This window comes from Glycine max, chromosome 5 (genome assembly GCF_000004515.6).
Source record: "Glycine max cultivar Williams 82 chromosome 5, Glycine_max_v4.0, whole genome shotgun sequence".
NCBI lineage: Eukaryota > Viridiplantae > Streptophyta > Magnoliopsida > Fabales > Fabaceae > Glycine > Glycine max.
Window position 1 is genome coordinate 34,017,718 of NC_038241.2, and position 17,911 is coordinate 34,035,628.

The 17,911-nt window shown below is 32.8% G+C and overlaps 2 protein-coding genes and 1 long non-coding RNA gene across 12 annotated transcripts; 2 read left to right on the forward strand and 1 right to left on the reverse strand.

The window, feature by feature from the left end:
• Window positions 1-222: 222 nt before the first annotated feature.
• On the reverse strand, window positions 223-7,146 carry LOC100793583 (probable pre-mRNA-splicing factor ATP-dependent RNA helicase DEAH4). The gene is made up of 16 exons (XM_003524837.5): window positions 6,905-7,146; window positions 6,720-6,812; window positions 6,524-6,628; window positions 6,208-6,425; window positions 5,643-5,695; window positions 5,277-5,393; window positions 4,646-4,737; window positions 3,866-3,952; window positions 3,553-3,767; window positions 3,265-3,357; window positions 2,858-2,981; window positions 2,388-2,532; window positions 1,936-2,005; window positions 1,431-1,591; window positions 970-1,145; window positions 223-860 (listed from the first exon to the last, which is right to left on the reverse strand). Exons 1-16 carry the CDS (start codon window positions 7,093-7,095, stop codon window positions 710-712), a joined length of 2,091 nt encoding a protein of 696 aa, XP_003524885.1. The 5' UTR covers window positions 7,096-7,146; the 3' UTR covers window positions 223-709.
• Window positions 7,147-9,897: 2,751 nt separating this feature from the next.
• Window positions 9,898-11,666, forward strand: LOC102659444 (uncharacterized). Its single transcript, XM_006580052.3, has 2 exons — window positions 9,898-9,985; window positions 10,586-11,666. The coding sequence occupies exons 1-2, from the start codon at window positions 9,953-9,955 to the stop codon at window positions 11,462-11,464; spliced, it is 912 nt and encodes a 303-aa protein (XP_006580115.1). The 5' UTR covers window positions 9,898-9,952; the 3' UTR covers window positions 11,465-11,666.
• Window positions 11,667-12,775: 1,109 nt separating this feature from the next.
• On the forward strand, window positions 12,776-17,077 carry LOC100784227 (uncharacterized). 10 transcript variants are annotated; one of them, XR_005891513.1, is made up of 8 exons: window positions 12,790-12,929; window positions 13,367-13,431; window positions 13,745-13,918; window positions 14,924-15,029; window positions 15,400-15,508; window positions 15,635-15,882; window positions 16,697-16,776; window positions 16,911-17,077. It is a non-coding gene; the product is annotated as an uncharacterized lncRNA (long non-coding RNA). The 10 variants fall into 10 exon arrangements; XR_005891520.1 differs by having other exon boundaries at window positions 12,776-12,929; window positions 14,179-15,029; window positions 15,635-16,776; XR_005891518.1 differs by having other exon boundaries at window positions 12,780-12,929; window positions 15,635-16,776.
• Window positions 17,078-17,911: the final 834 nt, after the last annotated feature.

Genomic DNA, 17,911 nt, shown 5'->3' on the forward strand with positions numbered 1-17,911 from the left:
TTTTAGACAAAGACCCCAAATTGGAAACCTTTTTTCATTTTTTTTCAATCATTGATTATAGGTGATGTCCCAACACCTTGAATTAGTGATCATCAGGTTGAGAATCAACACCCTATTAGAGAAAGATTGATCTTGTTTCATATACATAACTACATAATGTTTTAAGTTTAACTTCCAATGCAATCTCAGCTAGGCATTATCTCCATCTAAACGGGCTCAATATAAACAAAAATGTAATTTAACTATCAGGCAAAGTGTGCCACTCAAAGGTAATTATCACAATCAGATGACAGTAACCACGATTGCATTTCAAAACCCCTAAACTGTTTAATTAACATTTACTTGTGAAGGGGACTTGCTACTTTCTGTCTCCTCTTCCTTTTTCTTTCTTCTTTCTGGGTATATTTCAAACCAAAAGCATGAGCACAAAGTATATATGCATTCAGCCACTCATCAACCAACTTATCAGAACAGTATGAGACCAAATCTTAGGTTTTTGTGCTAAATCTTGTAATGTTTGGGAGAGACAACTGATGAGGATCAAGCTGAGATAACATCATAGCACGAAATTGGTGTTGTGACAACGTGGAAAACTCAAGCATCAGCTCATCCAGACTCTTCCATCCTTTCAGGTAACTATACCAGCTAATAAAATGCCTGACAGGCCAAGATCATCTCTAGTGTATTTAACCTCTCCATCCTTTCAGGCTCATTTTTTGCCTTTACGAGCAAGAAATCGTTCTCTAGCAGCTTGGATTCTACTTTCACGGTCATCAGCAGTACTAGCCACCTCAACATCCTTCTTGGGAAAATCTGGAAGCTTTTTCTCAGGTTCCTCCTCAACATGATGAACACCACCACTGCTTCAGATAAAGGAATTAGAGCCATCAATGATCATAGCCCCCCCCTCCCCCCAAAAATGAAAAAGCAAAAAAACTGTACACATCAATGCCATGATAGTTTACCTACCTTAATTTGTACACATCCAGGCTCTTGAGCTTGTTAATAATAGGTATAACCCATCTCATCTCAACAGCACATACATTTCTCATGTACGGCCGTGGCGTAGCAATTAGTTCATGGTACACAACATAGTCTGGGAACTTCCCCAGGTCATCAAGACTCAACACAGATGACGGATGCACCTAGTACAGAAGATTCAGAAAATTAATGTATCTACAAACCAAGGATTCGGTTGTATTCACAAACACTAGTCACTAGTTCTGAACTTCCACAAATTCACAGTACATAGACTTTTTTTTCATTGGGACATTTCTGTAAGTTCCATCACCCTTAGATATGGACTTCACAGTAAAAGTGTATGAATATAAGGAAAAAATTTAAAGGAGATATTATATTAACACAACATGAATCAAAAGAGCTGCTAAAAGTAATGGTGATATGCAATAGTGACTAGAAACTTATATTACCTGGACTACTTGAGCTTGGAAACCCAAAGTTCGATAACCATTGTGATGCATCTTTCTTTCAGCCAGCTGATTCGCATAGCCCATACATAAAGCCTTCCTCAAATTTCGATAATCCTGCCTGAACTCTTCTCTTTTCCCATTTGCCCTTACATCCAGTGGTCCTATTGCGAGATTGAAAAAATATGTAAAGTGGGGAGGAAACAACATACATAACATGATAGATATATAGTGGAAACCAATAGTTTTCCCCAAACTTAAAGAGTTTTGACCCCATTAATCCTATACAAATCACAAACAAGCTCATATCAACGCAATAAGGATGAAGGGAAGGCAAAAGGAAAAGAGCAATTAAAACTAATGAATAAAAAGATTAAAGAGGATATGAATGTGTCAAAATCAAAATGCTGGTTCGTTTTTACTAGTGTAGTGACATTATCACAGCATCTAAAAGTATATTATTATTCACTTTATAAAGGTAAATTCCTCAAGATTGTGGAATACTAACCCTTTGATATTTTCTGCATTATCTGGGATAACTGCTTACGGACGTCTCTGACAAACAACATCCCTCGCACCTTCAATCAGTTGATTCCAGAATGATCACATATATTATGCATTGAACAAATACAAAAGATCCATATGTACATACTTATCACTTCATATTTTAGAATGGCTCTCCTATGAAGACAACAAATTTTAGAAAGCTGTTAGGTAAAATAAAAATGCAAGCATGCATTATCATCAAGAAATAACAGTACGTCTTTCACAATGACCCATAAGAATTTTTCTTTAAAGGATACTATATCTGAATCAAATGTGTGAAGAGTGAAGACAAATATTCCACAAGGATATTACTAGCCTTCTAACTAAACATTTTTAACAGACTTCATTGCAAAAGCTTAGTCCCAAATTTATGTCAGCCTTGACAGTTGACATTACTAGATCACATATAGGTACCTGCAAGCCATTATCTTTGCACCAGCCAATGTCAAAATCAGTTTGATCCCAGCACTCGTATATCTGCAGCAATTGAATGTGATCACCCAATCCAGAACCATCAGGAAGGTTAGATATAGTATGTTTCCTCTTCTTCTCAGTCTTCCTGCACATTAAAGGAGTTTTGTTACTGCTCAGTTACTCAGTCCTTGTCGATGTATAAACATATAAGCCTCGGCACGGTAAAACACAAGATACACATCATCCTATGTTCCAGTTTTTTTTTTCATTTGTTTTGTTCACTGATAGTAGAATTATTCACAAGTAGGTAAATTGTTAAACATTTTATAAGAATGGAGTTATTTGAAAGACAGTAGCCTTTTCAGTATAATTGAAAATGCGGGGGATGATACGATCCTCCTACTCTTTCTCTTTCTCTCCCTCGCTATCTCTATCTATCTATATAAACTTCAGAGTTCAGACTAGTCCACCTCTGCCCTGGTAGCAATGTAGTTTCAGCTGATAACATGGCAGCAACAGTCAAAGCCTCATATAAGCAACCATAATTGTTTGCCTCCATTAAAGTTTTTGCCAATGATGGTTCTAAGGGAAGCTCTGCATAGAATCAAGAAACAACTCAGGGAACCAAGAGAAGTACACATGATTAGGAAAATGAATGTGTAAGAAAAGAATAAATTTTATGGTCAACACCAAGCACAAATTTCATTGTCAAGTCTGGCAGAAAGAAACTTCTATGAAAATAATAGACAGAAAAATGGTAAACTAGTGAAAGCCATCATCAAAATCTTGATAAAGATAACAATATTACATAATGTGTTAGTTCTACATACAGATGTTTAAAATTCAACACTAAGATGTAAAGAAAGAAATCAAGTACCAGCCATTTTCTGTCCAATACTTGTAATTGCACCATTTTCATCAATAGCATCAATCAGAAATAACTGCTTCAAGGCATCTTGTAAGGACTCAGCTGCAGAAAACCCAGTTATTAAATCACCAGATTAAACTTGAGCAAAACTCATTAACTTGGTAGCTGCTAGTCAAGGATAAAGAATATTTAAAACTACAAGAAACTAATATAAGGACCAACCCCCTCCCCCCAAAATATAAAAAGGAATTAAAATGTTTGAGATGATAAAAAAAGATTCCCAAGATAGTATGTTACATGATGGAGGATCCAGAAAGTCAAATTTTAGAATGTCAATATCTGGGAGGTCCAATGACTTTAAGTAAAGAACACTGCCAGCAAGGGAAGATCTCTGAATTTCAGGAACTGTAACGTCCAAAAACTCATCATTGTAAATACGGGAAGGATATAGACGGTAGCATTTCCCAGGACGTGTCCGTCCAGCTCGGCCTGCTCGCTGGTTAGCTTGCACTCTGCACAGGAATTATTTGAAATCATCTTAACACTTCTGAATTGGGTATTTAAAAATTTATGAAGGCCACAACGAGGTACCAAACTATTAATTGCTTACTTGCTAATTTGAACAACATCAAGAGAATACATGCCACTAGATGGATTATACTGCCTTTGCTTCACATACCCAGAGTCAATAACATACCTAAAATTCATAAAATTAAAAAAAGTTTCAGAAACTGTGAGAAGACAGTTTATGTGCTTGATCTAAAGGAGAAAATGACTGAAAAACACCCCAAATCACAATAGGCGAATTCAAATAGCAGGGTTTGTTGTCTGACTTGTTTCAATAGTTGCATCTCATAATATGCTACAGGCCATTATCTCCCCCCTCCCCCTCTTTAGTCTTTAAATTAATTGTCGTTACAAAAACTGCATAGTTACATACCTCAAAACATATGCAATCTAAAAAATAAGTTAAAGCAATGATACATCCTGTTGCATGTGATTTTTAAATTATGTCAGAAAGAAATAGAATGCATCACCAGCTGAGGCCTGTGGTATATATTGAGCACTCACTATTATTTTGCCAACAATGTTTTCATACTCTTCTGCTTGCAACATTAAGCAATATTGACATTGCTTTTACAGAAATAGCTTAATCATGAACTTCAGTACTTATTCAATAAATGTATTACAGGGAATTTTGGTTTGCAACAAACTTTTAATCTCTTCTCTAGTTAAGATGAAAATGAATAGGCTATAGAGAGAGAAAAAAAACATTTGAATTATAATAATAAGTAATAATAGCAATTACAACAACAATAATAATACACAATAATTTATCTTCATGATGATCATAAAATAACAATATTTAATCAAGAATCAATGTCCTTACACTACACCATCAACAGTCAAGGAAGTTTCAGCAATATTTGTTGCAACAATGATTCGTCTACAATTTGGAGGTGGAGGACTAAATACGCGCACCTGAAAGATTATATAATAAATGCATGAGTTTCAACGACAACAATAATAACAATAGCCTTACCCCACTAGGTGAACTCGGTTACACGCATGAGTATCAAATGCATCAAAAAAATTATAATGCCTCAAACTTTATTTTCTGGGATAAAATATCTTAAACACCAACCATTGTATATTTAAGGTTTTCCCCCATATGGAAAGGAACAATTATGAGTGTTAATTGCAAGCTAAGAAATATGATTTGACATGTAATACGAAACAAACAAGGTAAGCAACAAGTTAAAAGAGGAATGAACTAAGATAAATACACTCAAGGCAGTTTCACACCTAAGCCAGCAACAATCTTCAAATGCAAATTAGTCAAGTTTGCTATAGACAGAACTAAAAAGAAAACTAAGAATTAGGTATAAGAATGAAATTAAAATGCCCTTCCAAATATTCTCACAATTGCTGTTTCTTTTATCTGAAGTATCAGCATGCATCATCACATCAGTTTATAGAATTTTGATTGTATTTGGAACCTAGAGTGAGTAACTACTTGCCTGCAATTCAGGGGGCAAAGAACCATGTAGGGGGAGGATTATAGCATCCATGCAGGAACCTTCCTCGAGAGCACGAACCTTATCTTCTAACTTAGATACCAACTTCTCTATGTCATCCTACATGAAGATCATTGAAAGATGTTCAATCATTGCATTGCATCATATCAGAAACCGAGGGATTTAGGATACAGGTTAGTTCTGGAAAACAAATACTTATACGCACAGAAACAGGAAATCTCTCTCGGGAAACTTCAAAACAGAAAAGGGGCTATTTCCCCTAAATAAGTTATAATCAAAAGACATACTAAGATTTACATTGTGGAGTAGAAAAGTATACAGTAAATAGCACATAACAAAAATGTTCACCTGTCCAGTCATGAATATTAAAATATCCCCTTCCGGTTCACGAATATGTATATCTGCAAAACCAATACCTAGTCAATCACTAGAAATAAAAAAAAAAATACAGCTAAAGGAAATAATACATCTGAAACGGAATGTGTTCAAAACAACAGAATATGACAACATTTCCTGACTTTCTACTTGCAGAGTTACATGCCATTCAATCAGTAAAGGAGCTGAAGGAAGTGAATGTGATTATTTACATCAACATGAAGTCATGAACAATAGATTTCACAATTCAGATTTAAAATGTACCCCCCCTCTTAGCAGCTTATGTTCTCACATGCAACAATTTTAACCATGGCCATTATCTTTTAAGAGCCAATATCAGTTTTAAAGAAATGTTACCTTAACGACAAAAAATAGGTATGTCTTGTATAAATTTTTATCAGTTTGCAATGGGCAAGGCAAACATTTAACACTTTGACATAGCATTGGACTAACTACATGATGCCAAGGCAAATTTATTTACACACACAAGCAGGCATTTAACTTAACACGCGGATAAGCTTAAAATTCCATGCCATACCAAGAGCTGTTTTCAGCGAAGACTCAAGGTAGCTTGAGGGACGCTCACGGCTATAAAGAACCTCAACCGGATACAACTTTCCCGGGACGTTCAATACAGGACAATCGGCAAAGAACTTAGATACTTTTTCCCCATCAAGAGTAGCAGACGTGATCAAAACCTTGAGATCGGAGGAACGGATATTTACCAAGCGTCTCATTAGCCCCATCAATATATCCCTGACAATAAACACACCAATCATAAAAAGTTTCATACACAACAATCGTACACCAAACACTTGACAACAACAAGAGCACACAGTATTCAATAATCTTACGTGTTTAAACTCCGTTCATGAGCCTCGTCCAATATGATCACAGAATACTCATTCAATTCAGGATTAGCTAAACTTTCTCGGAGAAGGACACCATCAGTAAGATACCTTAATTCAATCAAGTCAACCACAATCAGAGACAAATTGAAAATAAACCAAGTGAAGTCAATGGAATAATAAAAAACGAAAACGCAATTACTTTATGCGCGTGCTGTGCGAAGTCCTATCCTCGAACCGAATGGCGTACCCTACTTCCTCCCCGAGCTGAACGCCGAGCTCGTGCGCGACTCGTCTGCGGGATTTAAACGACCACGTATTAGTGAGGAACGGAAACACGACGCGAGGAGTCCTACGCACAATTCGGTGAAATTGAAGTGTAGTTACCTGGCGACGGAGACGGCGGCGACTCGACGGGGCTGAGTGATGGCGATTTTACCGTAGCCGCGGCGGTGGAGCATCTGAGAGAGTTGAGTACTCTTGCCGGAACCGGTCTCTCCAATGACGACGACGACAGGGTTGCGCTCAACGGTTTCGATGATTTTCTCTTCATATTGAACTATGGGAAGAGAAACCATCGTGTTCCTAGTGAGAAAGCAAAAAGATGTAATGCAAGTGACTCAGCGTGTTGTTCCTCAATCAAATTAAAGGAGTACCGCGCCGCGGTCTAATTATTTTTTTAGAAATGTTGTTTTTGGCTGTCAAATATCAAATCAACTTAATCTTAATTTGTGTAATAATTCCTACCTTACATTATAGTTATTTATTACAGTTTTTATATTGTATAAATATAAATAATTATAAGAATATTGCTTTAATTTATGTGTTTTTCAAAATATTATCTTTATAAGTATATTCACATTTGCATATAACTTAGATTAGATTTAGATTAGATATATACATAATATTAATAAGAGATATTATTAATAAAAAAAATTAAATTACATTTTGTAATTATTATTTTTCTTTAAAAATATGTTTCTGTTATAAAAAAAGTGATTAATTTGAATTTATAAAATACAATAAAAATGAATGATAAAAAAAAAAAGATGATACTTGCAAAATGGATGTTATTTTGTTTAAGTTAATAACAATTTTGGGAGGCTCTTAAACTTTTTTTAGTGACTTCTATAATGTGTTTTTTAGTGTGATAAATCAAGTGACTGAGTATAATTATAAGAGAAATTTAATTTAATTTCATGAGAAATAGTCAATTACTTGACGTTTATGGCGTTTCAAAATGAATTATAAGACATCTTTTTTTAAGGAATTATAAGAAATCCTACTTGTGTTGTTGTTTTGCGTCGTGTCTATGTGAATATATCAATTAGTTCACCTCGGCCCAAAATACATACCAACTCAAAGCTAAGACCTTTTAAGGTTATTTAGATGAGGTTCATTTTGTGTATAATGGTATTGATGAATGTTGAACCTAAGTCATCAGGCATTTATTCCAACTCCCACTACTAAATCGATCCTAATGGGTACTTTGATGAGGTTTATAACAGGTAACCAAGTTGCAAGGTAAATTTGATATTGAAACATGGAATCACACAAGTGTACACACCTCCATTCAGACCTAACACTCCTTTATATCATGCACCAAACTGGGACAAGGGCAATCCTTGGCTAACAAGTCAATAGCAGATTGAGAATCAGGTTCTACTATAAGAAACTTAAAGTCACGACTCCAAGCAATCTTCACACTCCAATGAGGATCGCTCATAATTCCCAATATTAGCTGAGTGTGAGAAAATAACATTTCCCATATGGTCACAAAGTAAGCCACCAGCAACAGCTACAGAACCACTCTTGGAACCATCACAATTAAGCTTAAAATGGTCACAGGGTGGGTGCTTCCAAAAAATACTCTGATGATTATTATCCTCTAGACAACCATTAATTAACTCCAGGCAATGTATTGTCAGAGATAGCATCTAGTTGTTGTAAGATAAGACGCATAAGCATAGTAGGATGCAGTCTCACATTCTAGAAGATTCCTTTGTTTCTATATATTTCTCCATAAGTTGTCCAAAACAACTGCAAACAATTGTCTCCAATCTCTCCCACCAACTTCAGAGTCATTACTTAAATTCTTCAACAACCAATCTTGAAAATCCAACTGAAAGAGATATGAGTGCATATTTGTCGGCAATGCAATAACATATTACTCTAATCCCAAACAAGTAAAATTAAACATCCCAACAAGGAACCTTGAGCACGCACAATCCACCTCAATCCATATGAAAATATCCCTATAAATAGCCTCTTGCCACCTTTGTCAAGTATGCATTTATAGCATTTATTATCATTTTGCTAAAATTCTCACTTATCATGGTTAGTATCCCAATCTTTCGTTACCTATCTTTATTTTTCTTGAAAGGAGAAAGCGCAAGAACACCTTAGAGTGCAATCAAAGTCAAAGTCAGACATTTTGAGCTAATTCATTATAAAGAATAACAGTAGATTTTGAGATAAAACTATTTGAATTTAGTTATGATGCATTGCGAACTAAATGATTTTACATTTTCATTCAATCAAAAAACCCTTTTTTTAAGATGATTTTTTAAAATAGTTATTATAAAACTAATAAAGTTATTATATATTATTTATGATCAGATACTGTTAGGGTAAAAATATATACATTTGTAGGTTCATTATAATTAAATTCAAGTTAATTAATTAAAAGTTATAAAATAATACCTTATACAAATAACAAAAACAAAACAAATATATTTTTATACCTGTAATGTAGTTTATTTTGTTTTTATTATCTAAATTTTACTTTTTTAAAATTCTATTATTTAAAATTTTTTCATATTTAATTTTAACACTCGTTACCATTGATCAAGGTCTATTAAGTAATGTATATATTATGTCACATCATCACTTAATGATAAATTTTTATTGATGACAAATATCAAAGTCAAAAAAAAAAAAGTAATAAAATATATAAAAAAATTAGATAGTAAAATAAAAATGAATTACATTACATATGAAAAAGATATTTAAGAATAAATGTACCTTATAATATATATATATATATATATATATATATATATATATATATATATATATATATATATATAATCTCTCTGTATATATAATGCTTAGGAGTCTATTCCTTGAGATAAACATGATGTATTATTAATAATTTTTTTACTGCATTATTATTTATTATTTAAGTTGTGTTCTTTGATACAATAATATTTGATTAAAATTGATGATTTTAGACAAAAAAAAAAATAAAATCAAACGCCCTGGTAAATCTAACGGTCTTTCTCTCTCTATTCCTAGCTGCCCGGAGCCATTTTCTGTTATATGGCAAGTTGAGTTTTTCATGGAAACCAACCATTAGATCTATAAATTCCCTCAAGGGACTAAGTTACCTGCAGATTCCTGGACTCTTAATTATATATATTCTGTACCAATACCATGGATATGCCACCCGCCAATTTCCTTTCCCATGTAAGTTAATTTGGAAATTCTGTTTATATAATTTTGTATGTATACTTAACGTTTTTATCAGGAAATAAGGTTTAATTAATTGCATCAATATCGTTAATATCAATTTGGAATTGTTCTTTAATAATAACATGTTACAATCCTCATTCTTGATTGATAATGTCAAGCTGAAAAGGATCCTCGGGTTATCGAATATCATAAAAGAGAAGAATGGTTGTTTCTATAATCAAATGGAGGCATACTTCGGTGTAGCACATATAGCGGCATACCCCTTTGACCTAGGTGTAAAAGAGATCTATTGAAACCCACCATAAGTATCTGGGGTGACAGCTGCGGATACAGATTTAATTAATTACCATAAGCATATGTCTGATTGCATTGACTAATCTCTGCACAACATGCCCAAAAGTATATATTTTGTTAAACAAATTATAAAAATGATGAACCGGTGGGTTAATTCGTTATAGCTAGAATACAGCAATGATCATGTGTGAGATCTGCTACATATGGATGAAAATTTAAACTTTGAAGTCTACGCATAATAATACTATAATCTTTTTGTTTTTGTCTTTTTCACGTGTTTCTCTTATACCGATTTTTCAGAAGCCTAAGGCTAAGACAAGGCATCGTCCATTACACGCTTGTGGAGTCTCCATCTTAGCAATTATTGACATTGTCATAGGAAAAACCCAACATATCAATGGACCATTAGGTTCAACGTTGAAAAGGGTAACAAAGTTAGCAAAATTTGCCACACCCCTTATCTACGCCATGCGATTCCAATTGCTAGCAATTCTCTCCATCATTGATCAAGCAATTTTAGCAATTGAAAAAATTGTCGAGAGATTGTTTCCTCCTTCAACCCGCGTGTTCGACAAAGTCGATGAAATTGTGCTAATGATAGTGTCCCTCCCAGAAAAATTTGATGGTGCAATGAACAAGTTTCCTACTATAGTCCACGAGGTCCCGTTTTTGGATTGGGCACTGACCCTTGTGATCTCAAGGTTGAACAGTTTAGTTTCCACGTTGAACCACTGGGGGCAGGAAAATTCAAGGGTGGACGAGAAAACAATAGGTGTTGATAGGAGTTGCAATGAAGGGTACCTTCCCATGGATAATTCCTCGAATGATATTAACAATGAAAATTTGGAAAATTTTCCTCCTATAATATCAGATTGTGAACATGAAGGGGCTCATGAAATTGCAGTGTCGAGTGACGTGAAAGGGTCATCATACCAGGAAGCATTATTGGAGAAAGGGAAAGAAGAGAACCCGGATGAGAAAATGGAGAAAGAGTGTGAGATTGAGAAGAAGATCAATGGAGATTGTGATTGTGAAGAAGGAAGAGAGAAGAATGATGGAAATAACGAAAAGAGTAAGGATGGTATTATGAAAAGTCAAGATGGAGGGAATGAAAGAGTAAAGGACGGTCTTCTGGAATTGTTTGAGTCTGCATGGCTCATGAAAGCTGGTAGTTATTAGGAGAATTTATTATATATTCAGAATTATTATAGTCTGCATCAATCTTTATACATGTGACACATAATTGAGCGTTTCTTCTTTGAAAATTGAAATTTTCATTTACATGATCATGTGAAAAATACAAATATGTAGTCTAGTACTATATAATAATTTCTCCCTTACTAGAATTAAAAAGAGGCATATGATATGAACAATACAACTAGATAATCTGAGTCACATTTGTCACACTAGCATTCTTTGTTTCCATGGCTAGCTATTTACAAAAGGTGCTGCCTCTTTATTATTAGTTTGTTCTTTCAATTGTTACTTCAAATTTTGAAAGGAACCTTTTAATAATGTTCGTTTTGTTTATGCAACAAAAGTAATCAAATATCTTTCTGCTCAACCATTGGTTAGGTATAAGTTTGGTGATAAGCACTATTATAAAATTATTATTTCATGACACGAGATTAAAGATGATTTTTATAAAATTAATGTAATAAAAAATATAGTAATATTTTTATAAATAATTATAAATTTTCAAAGATAATTTTTACAAAACCGTTTAAAATGTTTATTCAAAAATGATTTTTGTTAAAATCATCATTGAAATAAGATATTCAAGTCGAATTTATTAAAACTATCATTGTAAAAGGCTCTCATATCTTGAATTCTTCTTGTTTTCTCTCACCCATGACCAAAAATCCACACTTACATCACCTATCATCAACTCTTCCACCCTCGTGTAGCCTATGATGCTTTCAACACAGCAAAATCGGATCTACAAGCACCCTTCATTAAAAAATCAACTCATACTAAAAGAATATAAAATTTCAATATTATGATAATCTAAAAATACTTCTTATATTTAAACTACCAATAAATTTCCTAATTTCATGCATTACATGATAATTTTTAAAATCACATCATAATAATAAAAAACAACTAATAATATAAAACCACATGTATAACAATAATTATATAATAATATAATAACTAAAACATATAATATTTATAATGATTAAGACGTTACACATAATACAAATTGATCTTAATTTTAAAAGTTAAATTATATATTTATTAATTCAATGATAAAATTCTTTAAATAATATTTATTTTTATATAAGAATTAGACATAATTTAAAATTTATTTAATCAATATTTTTTTATTAATTATTTTATTATTTTTAATTATAATTATTTTTAACCAATTTAATATATTATTATATTAATATTTTTTTAAAATAAAAATAACAATATATTATTTTAAAATAATTTAATCTATTTTTTTACTAAAAAATATATTTAGATATGTTTATTTAAATAATTATTGGATTAATTTTTGGATGATACACGTCCTGCGCGCCGCCTTCGTCGATCTCGAAGCCACCGTCATCGACGAAGTCCGCTGCTGCTCCCGCCGCCAACTCTTCCATCCCGAACAAGGAAGATGCCGCCAACAACTTCGCCAGAGATCACTACACCGGTTCCTCCCTCTCACATTCTCACTCAATTTCAATTTATCTAACCTATTTTTTCAACCTAATTTTGATTTCCCCCAATTGAATTTATTGAATTTTGTTCGTGATTACTACATACCCAACTGGGTCTAACTCATATGGGAAGGAGAAACTTCAATCCTTGATGCACCTTGTGCATTTGACCGTGTGCCAAATTCAGGCTATTTAGGATCAGTTTAACAGGCTCGTTTCTGGCCCTAGCGATGCAGGACACGACTTAATTATGATGTGTTTTATGTCACCACAACTTGTTCATATATGGTTGTTGAAGTAGTCATAACTTTTGTGTAGAAGTAGAACAACTTGAACTGTGATTCAGTACATGTGGTTGTTGCTTTTGGATGTTTACTGTGTTTCTTCTAGATGAGTTCATGTGAGTTATGAATTTCGTTCTTGTCTAAAGGCAACTATCTACCGGGAGGAGCATAATGTAGTTGACTTGTACATCATTCTCCTTAGATTTTTAAGGTAAAATATGAAAACTTAATGGATTTTCTTTATGGTGGACTCGTCAGTTTGCAATTAAATTGAGTATGGCATTTTCATTTTTTCCTCACTGTGCCAACTATTGGTATTTTTTCTTAAAGTTTGATTTCTGAAACTATACCATATCATCGAGATTATCAAGCTTCACTGCCCAATGAAAGAGCAGCATATAAGCGAGAAACTTCCATGCCACTTTTTATGATAGTTTTGTGTGTGTTTGTTTTATTCTTTTATTTGATTTTTTTATATTTGATATTTGGTCATTTTCTTCTTTTCTATCATTTTTCCGTTATAGAGATCACGAGCTGTGTTGGATGAGCTTGAATCTTTGAAGCCCAAATTTAAACATCGGGTGGAAAAAATGAATGACTAGCATGTAAAAGCTCCATTGCCTGAAGAAAATGGTTTCAATAAAGCTTTGCAAAGTTGAGTGAATTCATTATTGCAATGGCCGACTGTCAATAAACAGGTGAAGACTTGAAGATAATGTTTTAGTATAAATTTCTGGATACTGAAAATTCTCAATCTATGTGCATCTGTGTCGTGGTATCTCAACTAGGTGCTTGGAAATTTCATCTTGTTTGCTTATTGCTTTTTGTTCATCCAAATGTCTGTGAAGAAATTGTGTAAATTGCCCAAAACTTCCAATTTTCCTACTCTAATGTGCTTGAATTCTGGTTCTGACTGTTTACTGGTGTCAACTATTTTTTTCCCCTGACATATTTGCAGCCTGCTGCGGGATTCGGTTCACAGTCTTCATGGAATTATGATAATATGTTATCTTTAGATTCCAGGCCTATTGACAAGCAGTTTCAGAAACTGAGTTTTTCTACCTATTCATATTCTATTCATTTGGACTTTCTAAGATTTACATTAGACCTACTAGTTAGAGCAAATCTTTGTTATGAGTGGCTACTTTTGGGTTTTGGCCATTCTGGGAGATAAGTACGTGACCCGGAAAATTGTGAATTGAGATTGTACTTTATTTTTTCATTTTGCTTCCCTTTTTGTCTGCAATTGATTTTTGTGTGTGTGTGTGTGTGCATTTAGATGTCTAAGTGGATTTCATCTTACAGGCTTAATAGCTGGCATTTCTTGCTGCCTACATGTCCCCCATTTCCCCCAAAAGAATAAACATATAAGAGAGCAAATAATAGTATTTTTGTTTTAACAATTTTTTCTTGTTATAGGCAGAAAAAACTCATTATGTTAAGTGCTTCCATGCCTCACTGGATCTAATTCTATTGATTTATTTATATGTTATGGTTGGTTAAATACTATTTCAGTTATTAATACCATTTTCATTAAGAACACCTTTAGTACGCAAAACACTTATGTTTTTCAGTAGCACTTAGGTTTCTTATTATCCTTGTTATTTGAGGAGGTTCTTGAACTTACAAGATATATTTCAAAAAAAAAAACATGCTGCTATTTTGAAGGAAGAAATATGATCGTTATTCTTTGGACTATACAGATCTGTTAGTCTACCCCCTCCAAATAAGGAGAGTTTGACCAAACATGCATTTTTAAGACCAAATGGCCTTTGGGGCCAATGGCTTGGACCTAGTGCAGAAATAAAGGTAAAATTGAAGTGTGGCTTTCTTATGTTGTCTAAGCATGGATTATCTATCTTTTTTATATTTGTCGAAATTATAGGGTTTTGGGTATGAGGGGGAAAAGGAGAGAATATATTATTGAATACTCTAAAGATGATGGACTTGATATGGTGTATTACAAAACATGAGTTATAACACTAACCCTTATTTTTACTAATACAAGACTCAGTCCTAGTTAAATGAGGAAATAAATAATGAAATATTAGGAAGTATGGAAATCAATCTTAGTTAGGAGATAATCTAAGATACTCTAAAAATACTCTGAAGATACAATCAAGATACTATGTGATATTTTTCATATATTCTAACAATATTAATATTCGACATTGTGCAGGTTCAATATCGAAGGCCAGGACCAGCTAAATCGTCTCATGATTCTGGACTTGATGCAACTACGTATCAACACCTACATATAGTAAACCTTTTCTAGTTTTCTAATTGAAGTGCGTGACATATATCTTGGATTTTCTAAGTCATTTATTGTCACTTGTTCTTATATGTGTTGGCTCTTTGAGTTCTTAACTTCTTATACTGGTTAAAAGTTATTATAATTTCACTTTATGTTGCAGCCTGTCAAAATGATGGAAGATTTTAGGAGATTAGCTTTGGAAAACACAAGGAAGAACTCGGAGACATGTGGTGTTCTTGCAGGGTCCCTAGAAAGAGATGTTGTAATTTGTGTGCTTCCAAGTTCTAGAAAATCTCTTGGATGGTGATTTTAACAGTTATTTGTGCTTGCAATTTGGGTGGCTCTAGAAAAAAAGGTATTTCATATCACAACACTTATAACCCAAAGCAAGAATCAACTTCAGACTCGGTAAGATAATGTCATATTTTTCTTTTTTAATTTTACAAGCTATCATACTCTGTCTCAGTGTGTCTATTCCTTTGTTATTCCATGATTAAACAGCTTCATTTTTTACATAATCTTATTCCAACTATATCTTGACTGACAAAATAAAACATTAGTATTGCTTTGAGGTCGTGGTGCATAGCTATGGTGATTGATGAATCTTGTATAATTGGTAATTATTGGTATCCGAGAAGATTTCTTAACATTTTAGTGGAAATGCTGCTTCAATCTCCAATGTTACTGTAAATTAAAATTATGAGCAATTATTTTTATAGCCAACTGCTTCTTTAGTCAATTTTAGTGGAGTTATCCTTGGAAATTTTAATGATTGTGATGTTATAGATTTCTTGGTACTGACTACTCCAAATTAGTCCTTGAGATCTTATGTGTTTGGTGTTTCAGTCCTCGAGATTTTAAAAATCCTTCATTAGTTTGACTTTGCAAAATGTCATTCACTTTAGTCTTCTTTGGTGCAAAACGACAATGGAAAATAATATTGAAAAAGACTAATTTGAATGACTTTTTTGCAAACTTAAGGACCAACGAAGGTTTTTTTTTTAAAAAAATTAGAACTAAAATGCCCCATCTATACAATATTGAGAACTAATTTACAAGCTTACTCATATATTAATAGAATTAGCACATTATGAAGTACTCATTGGATTTAGGAGTTCAAAGGATTGTAATTTCCCATGGTTCATTGATGTTTTTTTCTTCTACTGTCTGATGTTATTTTTTCATTTAGCAATAGTGCATCTAATTGAATTTTAATATCCAGTGTCAAACAAAACATTGAACGAAGAAGAAATATTTGAAGTTCAAGACAGCTTATCACTTTTTCCTTTTGGTTGGATACATGTAAGTGCTCCACTAATCTTGGCTGTTACTTATTCATTCTTTTAATTATATTCACAAGTAAATGTTATTCTACTGGGTGGTGACAGTAAAAAACCTGATATGAAGCATTGGTTTTTCTGCTTTTGTACCTCCAGAATTCGAGACTTATATGGCATTCACGAATCACAAATCACAAATGTTGATTTTTGGGACTACAATCAAATAAAATTTGTATATTCTTGTATTTATATCAAATTACTATTTAAGAAATGTATGTAAATTGTTAACATGTTATTAGTTATATTAAAATCTTCCGCCATTATTTCACATTTGTATTTTGGGATTTGGTAATGTTGAATTTCTTGTTCACATGTTTAAAGCAACAGGGTTGTGCACTAGAAATAAAAAATGTCAGAGTTTTATCTGTAAAACAAAATAGATATTAAAAAAATAAATAAACATCGGTTTCTATAAAATTATTTTTAAATATATCTAGTTTCTAAGATGATTTAAACAAAAAATATAAATAAACATCGGTTTTACCCAAAATCGTCTTAGAATGTCTTAATTTTTTTAATATTATTTAAACAAAAAATATAAGATTCTAAAATGATTTTTACAAATTGACACTCAAAGAAGATTAAAAACTATTTAGAAAATGTCAAATAACCATCTTTAACCGTGCTTTTTTAATAGTGAAGATTTCTGTTGAAATTCAACCATATGAAAAAAATAAGAGAGTCAAACATGATGCATGTAAACGAAAAGTTAATATCTCTCTTTTTTTTTTAAGAACCTCTACTAATTTCATTTAGGATTTTGTTTTAACAAGCACTCTGTAATCATATTTGAATGTTTATCCTTCATCTTCATTAAAACCGGTAAACTTTTAAACTACAGAATTTATCTTTTGCCGATGAGTTTTTAGTGTATTTGTTTTGCCCTTTCATTCCCAACCACAATGCCCATTAAAGATATCTTTGATCCTTGACCAAAAACCACATACCTTTTGGTCAACCCTGATAATTGAGTCCTTCGAAACATTTGGCCATGCTTTAATAAGTGTTGTATCCTCTTTCATTGTAAAACTTTTTTTTAGAATTTATACAATCACTCAAGCTTCTACCTTAATTGATTGTAATATTTTTCAAATTTC

Bases quoted from the DNA above. Each gene is read 5' to 3' on its own strand.
- LOC100793583 (XM_003524837.5), bottom strand. From the start codon at position 7,095: ATGGTTTCTCTTCCCATAGTTCAATATGAAGAGAAAATCATCGAAACC. The intron at 3,953-4,645 runs GTAAGGACATTG...TATGAATTTTAG, and splicing joins TTGACTGTTGATGGTGTAGT to GTATGTTATTGACTCTGGGT. The intron at 1,592-1,935 runs GTTAGTATTCCA...ATCTCGCAATAG, and splicing joins AATGCAGAAAATATCAAAGG to GACCACTGGATGTAAGGGCA.
- LOC102659444 (XM_006580052.3), top strand. From the start codon at position 9,953: ATGGATATGCCACCCGCCAATTTCCTTTCCCAT. The intron at 9,986-10,585 runs GTAAGTTAATTT...CCGATTTTTCAG, and splicing joins CCGCCAATTTCCTTTCCCAT to AAGCCTAAGGCTAAGACAAG.